At 36.7% G+C, this 12,515-nt stretch overlaps 1 protein-coding gene across 1 annotated transcript; it reads right to left on the reverse strand.

Annotated features, from left to right (window-relative positions):
* Positions 1-2,035: 2,035 nt before the first annotated feature.
* On the reverse strand, positions 2,036-3,262 carry LOC112001591 (uncharacterized). The gene has a single exon (XM_024033765.1). The coding sequence runs from the start codon at positions 3,260-3,262 to the stop codon at positions 2,036-2,038; it is 1,227 nt and encodes a 408-aa protein (XP_023889533.1).
* Positions 3,263-12,515: the final 9,253 nt, after the last annotated feature.

The raw sequence follows: 12,515 nt of genomic DNA on the forward strand, positions 1-12,515 counted from the left end.
ACCAATTAACCAAAAACTGACCTTTCTTAATAAGGTTGTCAATGGTGAGTATCCCATCATTAGCTGCTGTCCATAAGAAAAAAAGACACTCGTTTAGGAACCTTAGTACGCCATATACACTCCCAAGGAAAGGTATTAGTTGGAGGACTAGATAATAGCTTATAAAAAGAGCACACATCAAAAACACCAGATGTAGTCAATCTCCAAACCAACTGATCATCCCCCTCACCCCTCGGCATAGAGGAATAAATAAACTCAAAGAATGAGTAGACAGTGGTTGCCTGCCGATCCTGAGGACCATGACGAAACAATAAATTCCAGCTCCTACCTCCTTCTAAATTTGTTACAACCAAGTCAGAGACACATGCTTCTTTAGAAACAGAGCAATCATACATGGAAGGGAAGAGTTCCTTCAAAGGAGTAGGTCCACACCATGGGTCATGCCAAAAACTAACACGGCTACCCTCCCCCATATTAAACAAAATCTGGCTAAAGAACTTCTCTGATCCATCTTTAATACTCCTCCATATCCCACACCCGTGAGCACCTCTTACCCCTCTAGTGCACCAGCCTCCTCTTGCCTCTCCATATTTGACTGCTATAACCTGACACCATAATCTATGATTTTCTTTCCCAAACTGCCACAACCACTTCCCAAGCAAAGCCTTATTAAATAGCCTAACACTCCGGATTCCCAAACCGCCACATTCAACTGGCAAGCATACCTTATCCCAAGCAACTAAAGGATATTTAAAAACATCCTCTGAGGCCCCCCAAAGGAAATTCCTCTGAATTCTTTCAATTCTTGCAGCCACAACCTAAGGGATGGTAAACAACGATAAATAGTAGGTGGGAAGACTCGATAGGGTACTTTTTAACAAAATAAGCCTACCTCCTTTGGACAAATATAATCTTTTCCATCCAGCCAACCTTTTCTCCATCTTTTCAATAATAGGATTCCAAATTGATGAATCCTTATAGTGTGCCCCAAGAGGCATGCCCAAATATCTCATAGGCAGAGTGCCCACCTTGCAGCAAAGGATATGAGCCAAACCATTCAAATCCCCAACATCGCCAACAGGAACAATCTCACTCTTGCCTACATTAACTTTCAGGCCTGTAATAGCTTCAAAGAAGATCAACACCATCCGCATGTATAATAACTGTTCCCTAGAAGCATCACAAAACAATACAGTATCATCAACAAAAAGAAGGTGAGAAATATGGATACCCCCATGTCTATGTGATCTCGCTTTAAATCCACAAAGAAAACCACCATTTTTTGTCCTCTTCAACAGTCTACTCAACACTTCCATAATCATAAGAAATAAAAGTAGTGACAAAGGATCCCTTTGGCGAAGACCACGAGAACTACCAAAAAAACCTGCAGGAGATCCATTAACCAAAACAGAGAATTTAACTGTAGAGATGCATGCCTTAATCCACCTACTCCACCTTGCCCCAAAGCCCATCCTTTCCATTAGGTAAAATAGTGCATTCCAGTTCACATGATCATAAGCCTTCTCAATGTCCAGCTTTATTATAACACCAGGAATACCACTCTTCAACCTACTGTCTAAGCATTCATTAGCAATAAGAACCGAATCAAGGATTTGTCTCCCTCCCACAAAAGAATTTTGAGAGTCAGATATCAATTTATCCAAAACTCCTCGAAGCCTATGAGCCAACACCCTAGCCAACAGTTTATAAAGGCTGCCCACAAGACTAATGGGGCGAAAGTCTTTGATATTAACTGCATTATCTTCTTGGGGATCAAACATAGAAATGTGGCATTCAAAGATTTCTCAAAAACAAACTGACTGTGAAAATCTTTGAAGAAGGCCAATATATCCCCTTCTAAAACACTCCAGCACTTCTGAAAGAATGCCATAGTAAACCCATCTGGCCCAGGGGCCTTATCGCCTTCCGCCTCCTTGAGGGCCTCAATAATCTCCTCCTTCTCGAACTCTCTCTCCAACATAGACCTCTCAGATTCGTCTAGACAAGCAAACTCTAACCCATCAATAGTAGGTCTCTAAGTTTTCGGTTCCTGATATAATCTCCTATAAAAATCCACCACCTGATTCGTAACATCTGATTCCTCCTCAAAGAGAACGCCATCCACCTCCACACCCATAATCTGATTGGTTCGCCTATGGGAATTAGCAATTCTATGAAAGAATCTTGTGTTGTTATCACCTTTTTTGATAAAAAGAGCTTTTGACTTCTGCCTCCAAGAAATCTCTTCCAAGGAAGCCAGAAAATCTATATCAGATTTAACCACCAACCTTCTAGCCCTATCCTCTTGAGTCAACACCTGCAACTCTTCTCTCAAGTCAAGGTCTAAGAGCTCAGTCAAAAGTCTCTTTTTCCTAAAAGCTACATCTCCAAAAACATGCTTGTTCCAATGCTTCAAATCCCTTTTAAGGGCTTTCAATTTACAAGCTAGAACGTAACTTGGAGGTCCCACGAAATGATAACCATTCCACCAATGACGAACCTTATCCACAAAACCCTCCACCTTCAACCACATATTTTCAAATCTAAAAGGGCTCTTTCCCCTTGACAAACCACCTGCCTCCACTAGTAAAGGACAATGATCCGACACCACCCTAGGGAGAGTTCTTTGAGTCACATCTAAGAAATGCTCTTCCCAATCTACTGTCATCAAAACTCTATCTAGTCTGGACATAGAAGGACTATCAGAGTCTCGAAACCAAGTATATTCACCTCCTATCAAAGGCAAATCAATCAGGGAATGTTTAGCAATGAAATTCGAGAATTTAAACACAGCTGGACTAAAAGAGTTACAGCCAAGTCTCTCAGCCGGATAACGGATAACATTGAAATCTCCCAACAAGCACCAAGCCCTAGTCCACCGTGATCTCACTAAGTCTAATTCTGCCCACATAGCATCTCTAAGACTTCCATCAGTTGGTCCATACACCCCTGAACAAATCCATTCAAAGCCATCTACCACACCCTTCAACACAACAGAAATTGAAAAACTTCCAACCACGGAATCTACTCTCTCAAAAACCCTTTTGTCCCACATCAAAATGACACCCCCAGCTGTATGTATGGCATCTAAAGCCCCCCAATCTACAAAAGGGCTACCCCAGAGACTTTTAACCATGCTGGAGTTGGTGCTATCTAGTTTAGATTCTTGAACACATACGATATCACACTTCCATTCCCGTAAAAGGTTCTTCACATCTCTCTTATGAGAATTATTCAAACCCCTCACATTCCAAGACAACATTTTTAAATTCATTTACCAACGGACGAACCCAAACTAGAGGGTTTCAAACTTCCTATAGAACTTCTACCGGAATGTCCATCATAATTAATAGATGAAAACAAATTTCTTAACTCCCTCAACCCCTTTTGGTTTGAATTGCTTACCCGACGAGTAGTAACAGCAATTGCTTGCTGCTCCCAAACCCTCTCAAGTTTTTGAAAAAAATCAATACACTGTCTCTCACAGCAATCAATTGGAAAACCCACATAAGTACTAAAATCTCTAATCTTCCTACTCACCCATTCTGATGGCTCCATAACTTCTTCCACTGAAACCCCATCCGAACCATCTTCCATAGAGACGAGATCAACAGAACCATTTGGGTCCCACAGAGCCAGAGGTGTTATGACCTCAGGGTTAACAGCCTCCTCACCCTTACCCGAAAGCAAAGTAGCATCCCAAATCAGTCTAGGAACCTCAGAGTCACCCAAACCACGACCCACCTCAGAAATAGGAAAATACAAGTCCGAACCCACCCTCACTTGGCTCTGAACTTGAACTGGGCACCCAGAAATATCAATGGTTGTCGAACAAGCTCCATTAACTGTATCGGCAACCAAACACCCAGCCCCATGGTCCACGATTTGATCAGCGACAACAAGAGAGTGTGCTGGTTCTCTAACGACACTTAAACCTGCCTCCACATCAGTGCCATGATCCTCTGAACTCGAAACATGTTTGTCGGGCTTCATATCAGTCACAAAAGGGCCACTGAGTCTCGCATCGGAGCTCTGGAACTCCCTGGACTCTTCCTTGTGAGTCAGTCCCTCATCGGAGTTCATATCGGCAACAAGGGAGTCACCCAGTCCCTCGCCAGAGCTTGGAATCTCCCCTTCTTCGTCCTCATGAGTTCCCGATCCTTCCCCAGTCATCCACTCCAAAATTTGCAAGTCATCGGACCCATCTCCTATATGTATGTGTCTTGAGATGTCCAAAGAGGGCTGGCCCTACCCATTCTCACGACTGGGTTGGTGGGCTTGATCAGGTTTGCTTATAGTGGGCTGAAACTTACCCCAAGAAACAGTCTGCTTACCCTTACCCATTAAATCAATAGTTATTTTTAAACAAAAGTGGGCCTGGGTCCATTTTAAATGACTTAAACGGACAGGCCTACTAGCTGTTGACACACTAGCAGATCTTACCTTTTTGGAAACATCATCAAATCCCCCCAAAGACTCAAACTGATTACGCTGACCATTTATATTTGGAAGATATTTCACAAAACGTAAATTACTCCCTTTATTTTTGTGGCCATTTAATTTTTTCCAAACTTGGGGATTTTGCATGACACCTGCTTTTTCAAACTCTCCGCCTCTGGCCACCACCTTCTCCACCAGTCCAGCATTCGACTTCCCCAAAAAATAGTCACGTAATCTTCTTCCAAACAAAGTCTAACCACCTATCTTAGTCCCCTCTGAAACATGTAGGCAACCCCTTCTTGCACCATTGTGGTATTTAGAAATTTCCACAAATAAGCCGCCCTTGTTAAATCTACTGGCAAACTCCAAAAGCTTAGAATTCTCATGTAAACATTTGAAAAAAGGTAGTTTTTAAAAGTTCCAGTGATCTAGATCTGCTAAACAAGCAATAATCCAATTCAAACCCAAACGACCCATCCTAATGGAGCCATGGAACTTACCCCGTCGTTCATGAATAGCATAGGAATCTATCCTACCACCATCAAAAGCTAAAGAAAAAACCTTTGAATCAACATGAAAGACAGCTGAAATCCTCTCTAACCCCCCTGACTGTGGTTTAGGCTTGGGTTGTTGAGGTTTAGGTGGCTGTGTGGGAGTAACAATGGGTTGTAATGTTAAGGGATGTGAAACGTTAGCTGGCTATGTGGGAGTACTGGTGAGCTTGGGTTGTAAGTTTGAGTGAGGGGAAGCTATGGGTATAGGTGTCAAGGGGGGTGGTGGTGGTCCTTGGCCAAAGGTCGGCCAAAAAAATTGTGGTGGTGTGAAAAAAGGTAAAGGGGGGTGATATGGATTGTAGGGATGGCATGTTGGTAGGGATAGTGGTGGTAATGAAGGTGTATATGGATGTCTGAGTTGGGCAGGCTGTGGTGGAGGGGGATGTGGATATGGCGGTGGTGGTATAAGGGTGGGGCAAGGTGGTAGAGAGGTCATGGTGTGTACATTAACCCTATGAAAAAACAATGATTAAAAATGAATTCACTCATACCAAATGGAGCCATACAAGCAGAGAAATCAGAATCAAATAACAGGCTATATCAACCGGTCAGAACTTTTTCTTTCTTTACTTTTCTTTTTCTTTCTTAATTCTTCTCTATTTGTCTTCTCTCTTCTTCTCTCTATAACCGCACAAAATTGAAACAATTTCTCTGTTTTCAATTTTGCCTTTGCTTTTGTTTCTCCCTTTCAGTCCACCGTTAAGCATAGAATCTCTACCCTCTAACCCTCTTTCAAACACAGACCCAAGTTATTTCGCAAAAAGCTTGCAAGGGCATGACTATGGGTACCAATATTTTCAATCTCCAACCTGGCCTCCATATCAAACTGTTCTCTCTCGGTTTTTCTCAGTTTTCCTTTATTGGTGTTTTTTTTTTTTTTTTTTTTTTTTTTTTTTTTTTTTTTTTTTTTTTTTTTTTTTTTTTTTTTTTTCAAGCATATGTCTTCATAGTGGGTCTGTGTAATTGTGTCTAAAATTGTAATTTGAAGATGGATTTGCTTGATTTTGATTGCTTGAATTTATTTGTTAAAAGGAATTTTCCACAATGATACTTTTTGGGGTTAGTTTTTATTACTTCTATTTAAACTAAGTGATATTTGAATTCTGGTAGAATTTCATAGTTTGGAATATAGAGATCGTGGCTCATGTTGTTGATCCTAGAAAGACGTCTTTGGTTGATTCTATTTTAAACAAGCAAAGATAATAATTCCTTAATGATTTTCCTCTGCATAATTTGCCACATTGATTGGTTATACTGAAATTTTTCTAAGAAAATTGATTTCCGTCTAGACTAGAGGGTGGCAATCAATCATAGGGTTACAAAGTATAACCCAAGTATCCAACTACAAGTTGTCTCTATTACTCTTTGTTCATTATTATCTGAATTTATTTATTTAGTTTTTTTACCACTGATTCAAGATCAGGTATTAAGTTTAAGGATCTCTTGCTTCTATTTTTATCCTTTTTGATTGATTTCACATAGTCCCAAAAAACTTCCACAAAATCCCCTAAGCAGAAGCCAAGGGCAGTCTTTTCAAGTGGGTATGTATTTCTTATTCGAATATCAATTGTGGGAATTATTGTTGGTTGAAGATTGGTCATAAGCATTGGTTTCTAGGATCATATATGAGAAACCCAAATAGATTTTTTGTTGTGTTTTGTTTGATTCTTTGTTTTGTTTGATTTGTGTTGAGTTAAGGAATTGATTTAGTTTCCCTATTAATGCTTTGGGATATCATATAAACTACATTTTTTTTTTGGCTTATGAATATTGATACAGGAAAAAACTGCCAATTAATGAGGAAAAACAAGGCAAAGGTGATGTAGTAAGAAAATGTGGGTGTGGTTGTAAGAAAATGTTTGCTCTACTCTCTACCCTCTTCTACTACACTCCAATATCTAACCCAAGTATAGGTTTTTTGTCACCTTTTTTATTGCCTGATTTTTTTTTAAAAAAATTTCTGGAAGTAGTTTGGGTAGCCTAATGTTGGTTCCTTAAATTTTACTTGATATATCATTATGTTTTGAATTGTGAATTCCATTATTCTAAATATGTCTTAAATACTGGAATGGTTCCCTCAATTTTCAACACCTGTAGATTAACCAAGTTCTATTTCTTGGTTATATCTACTAAGAGTTCAACAAAATGCCTCTAAGAGCAGCTGGTATTACTTGGCATTTTTGCATCTACGTAAGTTAAAAGCTTGTACATGTGTTAGGATAATAGTATAGATGAACTGTCATAAACTATTTGATGATTACCCACTAAGTTCTATATTTATGTTTAATATCTTAGACGTTGTTACATTCTGCTTTATGTAGATTGGGGATGTGCTAACTTGGGTTTGAATACTGGAAATTTAATTGTTTGGACTATTTGATGTGCTTATTCCCACTCCTTTTGATTTATGTTAGGAGTGTGCATTTTTGGGTTTATGCTATTTTTTAATGTTGAAATTTTCTTTATAAATAGATATAAATCATGTCAGATGTCAAAACTCATGTGCACATTAGTCTTCAAATCTCAGTTGGTTGCAGCTTAACTGTAATGAGGAGGTGGCAAGTCAGTTGGTTTACATGGTTTTTCTGCAATTGATAGATCATGACACAATTTGCATACAGTCATGCAACAATGGACTTAGGATTTCACCTGAGGCAGTTCGATTTATTAATATAGCACTTCATTGCAACATATTTGGATTTAGAAAAATGCAAGGGTGTTTAGTGGCAAAGTATTATAAGAGGAGGCTATGCTGTATTTGTTCAATTGTAACGTGTTTAGTTTGTCATGGGCATAATTTTTGGGTGGATTCATGTTATAGTCTTTTTAATACTATTTTATCAAAAAGTTTTTCTCTTTCCAAGTTTCTGTTTTCTTTTCATATTAAGTCATATTTTCTCTTTATAGTGTTAGGTATAAAGAAAAAGGCAAGTTAAATTCTATCACAAGTCTCTAATATGCCAATAGACCTTCGCATCACTATGCTTTGTTGTTGCTCTTTGGAATCATCATTTAACTTTGCCTTGACGTAAAAAATTACATTACATCATACAAAAATACAATTCATCTGTAAAGCAGTTTGTGTAATATAAATTTTAGGTTATTTATGATGGATAAGATTTAAAACTGTAGCGGTCATTGATCTAGGCATAGAACAGAACCCTGAAGTTGAGTAGTTATTATATATCTTCAATTAGGTTTTCTATCAATTTATGGATTTCAATTTCTAACCCTTTTTCCTCCTTTTTTTTTTGGTTGAAGTCAAGGAAACGCTCATAGAAATCCAATACTACAATTTTTTTAAGAAAATATTGTGGATATGGGTTTCGTAGTGGAGATAGTATTGATTTAATATATATATATATATATATATATTGGTGTTTTTGAAAGGCCTAAGAGTCGGCCTGGTGATTAATTTATTTGGCTGAAAAATTAATTTATATTGATGTAGATTGTGGTTTCAGAATTTTCAGTGATATATATGAGCTGTTTGTTGCAGATAGTTTTGTTTATGGGGTTCAATAAAAATTTTAGGCATAGTTGATTTGATGCTAAATAGTTATTGGGTTTTGTTTTAGAAAGTCTTTAGATTTTTTTGTTGTTATTGTGATTGACTTTTATTATTATTATTATTTATTTATTTATTTTTATCTTTTCTTTTGGTTGATGCTGATTACTATCTTGATTTATTTGATGAAGTCTTGAAACACACATATTTTTACTCAGTGAGGTATTATACTGATAGCATATATTATTGATAAAGCACTGGAGCTTGCAGCACGATCTAGAGATAGTAATGGTCAATAGGTTAATGTTATGGTGTAATTGCCAAAACTCCCACTTGGATCTTTAAGGGAGCCTTTGAGTTGGCTGCACTGAAACAGGCAGATGTTGCTATCATCGATAATGCAGATTTGGTATGCAACATGACTGACCTTTTTCAGTTTCCCTTTTTAATTTTGCTTCAATGGACATTGCTCATTTTGATCAGCATGTATTTAGCTACTTGAATTCTGTCAGATGCAAACTTACTTTTAAAACATAATTGGTATGCTGTTGAAATAATTAAGGCTGAAGTTTAATCTTGGGTTTGAGATACAGTCGTATCTATGCACATAATCTTTTACTCTAATTTTTCCCTATAATATTAAAGCAGCATTTTTGCAGTTTTGGATGTGTAAATTTTAGATTATTTATGATGGATAAGATTTAAAATTGTAGTGGTCATTGATCTGAGCATTTGTTTGATATGAGTAGGAGGTTTAAAATTTTAGAACTTTTACCCTGGTCTTTTATAAATTTTCTTGGAGTCAAAGTGGTGTGCGGTTACTTTTGAGAATATTATTTCCTTAGGAATTTCTAGATATTGATATGAAAGTCATTTTAGTAGTTGTGTCTCTATTTAATGATACCTTTATTTGCTTATATCCCACTTTGAACACCATTTTTTTTTAATTATTAGTTTATTACATACCTTGTGTTGGTTTTAAAACTAACACTTGACGGTTAGTTTTATGTCATTAGTGTGTTACCTAAGCTTTTGATGATAGATGTGTCTTTTTCTACTAACAGTTTCTAATGGATAACAGAGAATACTTGGATTAGCAGCCTATGTACTTCTCTTTATATTGTTGTGATTGGTGACATTACGTAACAACCACAGCTTAACATCAATTATATACTATTTTGTTCTACCAAATAAAATTACTGATTTGAGTCGTCTTTCTTTGTTATAGGGGTCAGTTAATATATTGATTGGTTTTCATTATGTCACTATTGATACCAAACTAAAGGTCATATATTCTTCCTGGTATTTTTTTTAATTTAAAATTTTGTGCATCAAATATTGTTAAATATAGTATATATTTTCTTTAACAAATATGATCTAGGTTTGGGTATTTTCTTGGGATAGATTATGATTTAGGCATTTGGATTAGATAAAGGTATAAAGGTTAGATTTGGTTATGTTTTAGATATTTATTTGTGTTAGATTTTGTTTGGTTCACTAAGCCATGTGACTTGCTTCAAAATTGTACATTCCGTGTGTAGTGCAATTGAGAAGGATACATATTAAGTCAACTTTACATACATACTAAACAAATAGTAGGTATGGAAATAAACATTTACCTTTATGAACATACTAAACAAATAGTAGGTATGGAAATAAACATTTCCCTTTATGAACTGTAAGTGCAATAGAGATATTTACCATTGCAATAAACGTTACCATTATTTGTGTTGCCTTTGATTCCATTTGGAATTCACTAATTTTTTAAAGATAAGCTTTGGCTTTGCTGAAAATTTTTTCAACTAATAAAATGGTCCAATTTGATATGATCTGTTGTACTAATTTCTTAAATAAGTGATTGTGTCTAATGTTTCACCAAATTATTTGACCACTGGAAGTTTGGGGCTATATCAGATCTCTATGTTGGTGTTTCAGCTCTGCATGAAGCTGCAAGCAAAGTTCATTTTAAAGAGATATCATATCATATGCCAAGGCTTGGCATCTTCAAGGGATTCTTTTTTCCTGTTGGATCTAAGTGCAAAATATTATTATTGCATAGTTATATTTCCATTCCACTTGCTGTAGTGTGCATATATTACACATTTTTATTTGAAATTGTTACTGCTTTCTAGGCAAAGATTTTTGTATGGTTTTGATTCAAGAAGTGGTACAAATTCAAAATATTGTTATCTTCCTTCAGCAGTTTGCATGCAGTTATATTTTTACTTAATTTTATTCATTTTCAAATAAATGTACTTTCAAATAAAATAATTATATTTAATTTTTATTTACTAATCCCGTGCATAGCATGGGTTAGCGACTAGTAATAACTAATAGTTGAAACGTTTGACTTTTTGTTGACCTCTCCTCACTGCGTCACGTGACTACATAAATTAATGCAACGTCTATAATTAAAACACAACAATTGTATCTTTTCTTTTTTGAGAAACAACAATTGTATCTTTCAGTTAAACGTTTACCTAAAAAAAAAAAAAAAAACTTCCTATTATTATAAACTAGAGACACAACTCCTGGGGCAGTAGTTATAAATAAAACATCACTTCTTTTTTTATATTTTTCTCACCGAACATTCTTCTTTCCCTTCTCTCTCTCTCCCTCTATCCGAAATTTAGTATTTGCAACAGGACTTCTCTTTTTGATAGCACCAGCCAGCAAAGTTCCAAAACAAGTTTAAAGGTCAAATACCTCTCCTCAAATGTATGGTAAATAAAAAGTGGGTTAACGTAGCACAGTATTTGTTAGGACATATATGTTTTAACTTGTTTAAGAACATATGTCACTTAGTTATGTAAATTGGCTAATCCTTTGACAAAACGCACTTTGCTTGTAATTGGGTAGTTCTAGGTATTTTTAATACTTCAAGAAACAATGTTTCAAGATCAAGTGTTGAAGTCATCAAGTCTGTCCAAGAGAAAGCAAGTTGAAGTGCAAAATTTATAAAACTCGACACCTCTCGACAGCTACCTCGACACCTGCTATCTGTCGAGATTTAAAAAGTCAGATTTCCAATCTGATTTTCTTGGGATCCGTGAATATGTTTTTGGGCCTTCTTTTCTTCTAACCCTAAACATATAAAAGGATTATTTTAAGAGCCGTTTTGGGTGACACAAGTTGCATTATCATTAAGCAATCTCTGTTTAAGCAAATTGTGATCAACAGACGAAGTTCTTGACCTAGTTCATCTTCCATCAAGAAGTTGCTGTGTATTTGCACCATAGGGTTTTGTAACCAAGCATCTTCCTGCTATTCATCAGGAAGGATGATCTGAAGAACTTTGCAGCCAACCATTCTTCATCAGTTGGTGTTCTGAAGTCGCGTACTTGGATCCGCGCATTGGTTAGTCACGTACTTGGGAGCCGTGCATCAAAGGTGGAGACTGTCACTACAGATCAAGTCCAATTGGGTATTGGGGTAAGGGTTCAACTGTAGGTTGGTAAGGTACTTGGGATTCCTTTACTTGTAACCGCTTGATTTGATAATAGTGGAGTTTCGGGAGTGGTGACCTGAAAATCACCCGGTGGGGTTTTTGCCATTAGGGTTTTCCCCATTCGTAAACAAATCACCGTGTTATTTATTTTCCGCTGCATATTTAGTTGATTGGTGATTTGTTTGTGCTTCCATAAAATTGCATGATTAATTGATTAATTAATTACTTGGCTAAATTAATTAATTAGGGTTAATCACAAGGGGTCATTCAGATTGTGACCTATCAAGTGGTATCAGAGCAGGCACACTCTGATTAGGTTTTAATCTTTGCTGTGTTTGATCCATTGACCCCTGTTTGTCATGGATAGAGGACAATCTTTAATTATACCTCCTTTATTTGATGGCACTAACTATGCATACTGGAAAGTACGCATGAGAGCTTTCTTGCAGTCTTTAGATGAAAAGGTGTGGCAAGCTGTAGAGATTGGCTGGACTAAGCCAACAGAAGATTCGGCCGATTGGGATGATACTAAGATCAAGGCGGCTAACTTCAACAGCAGAGCGTT

This window comes from Quercus suber, unplaced genomic scaffold (genome assembly GCF_002906115.3).
Source record: "Quercus suber isolate HL8 unplaced genomic scaffold, Cork oak 2.0 scaffold_953, whole genome shotgun sequence".
Classification (NCBI taxonomy): domain Eukaryota; kingdom Viridiplantae; phylum Streptophyta; class Magnoliopsida; order Fagales; family Fagaceae; genus Quercus; species Quercus suber.

Bases quoted from the DNA above. Each gene is read 5' to 3' on its own strand.
- LOC112001591 (XM_024033765.1), bottom strand. From the start codon at position 3,262: ATGTTGTCTTGGAATGTGAGGGGTTTGAATAATTCTCATAAGAGAGAT.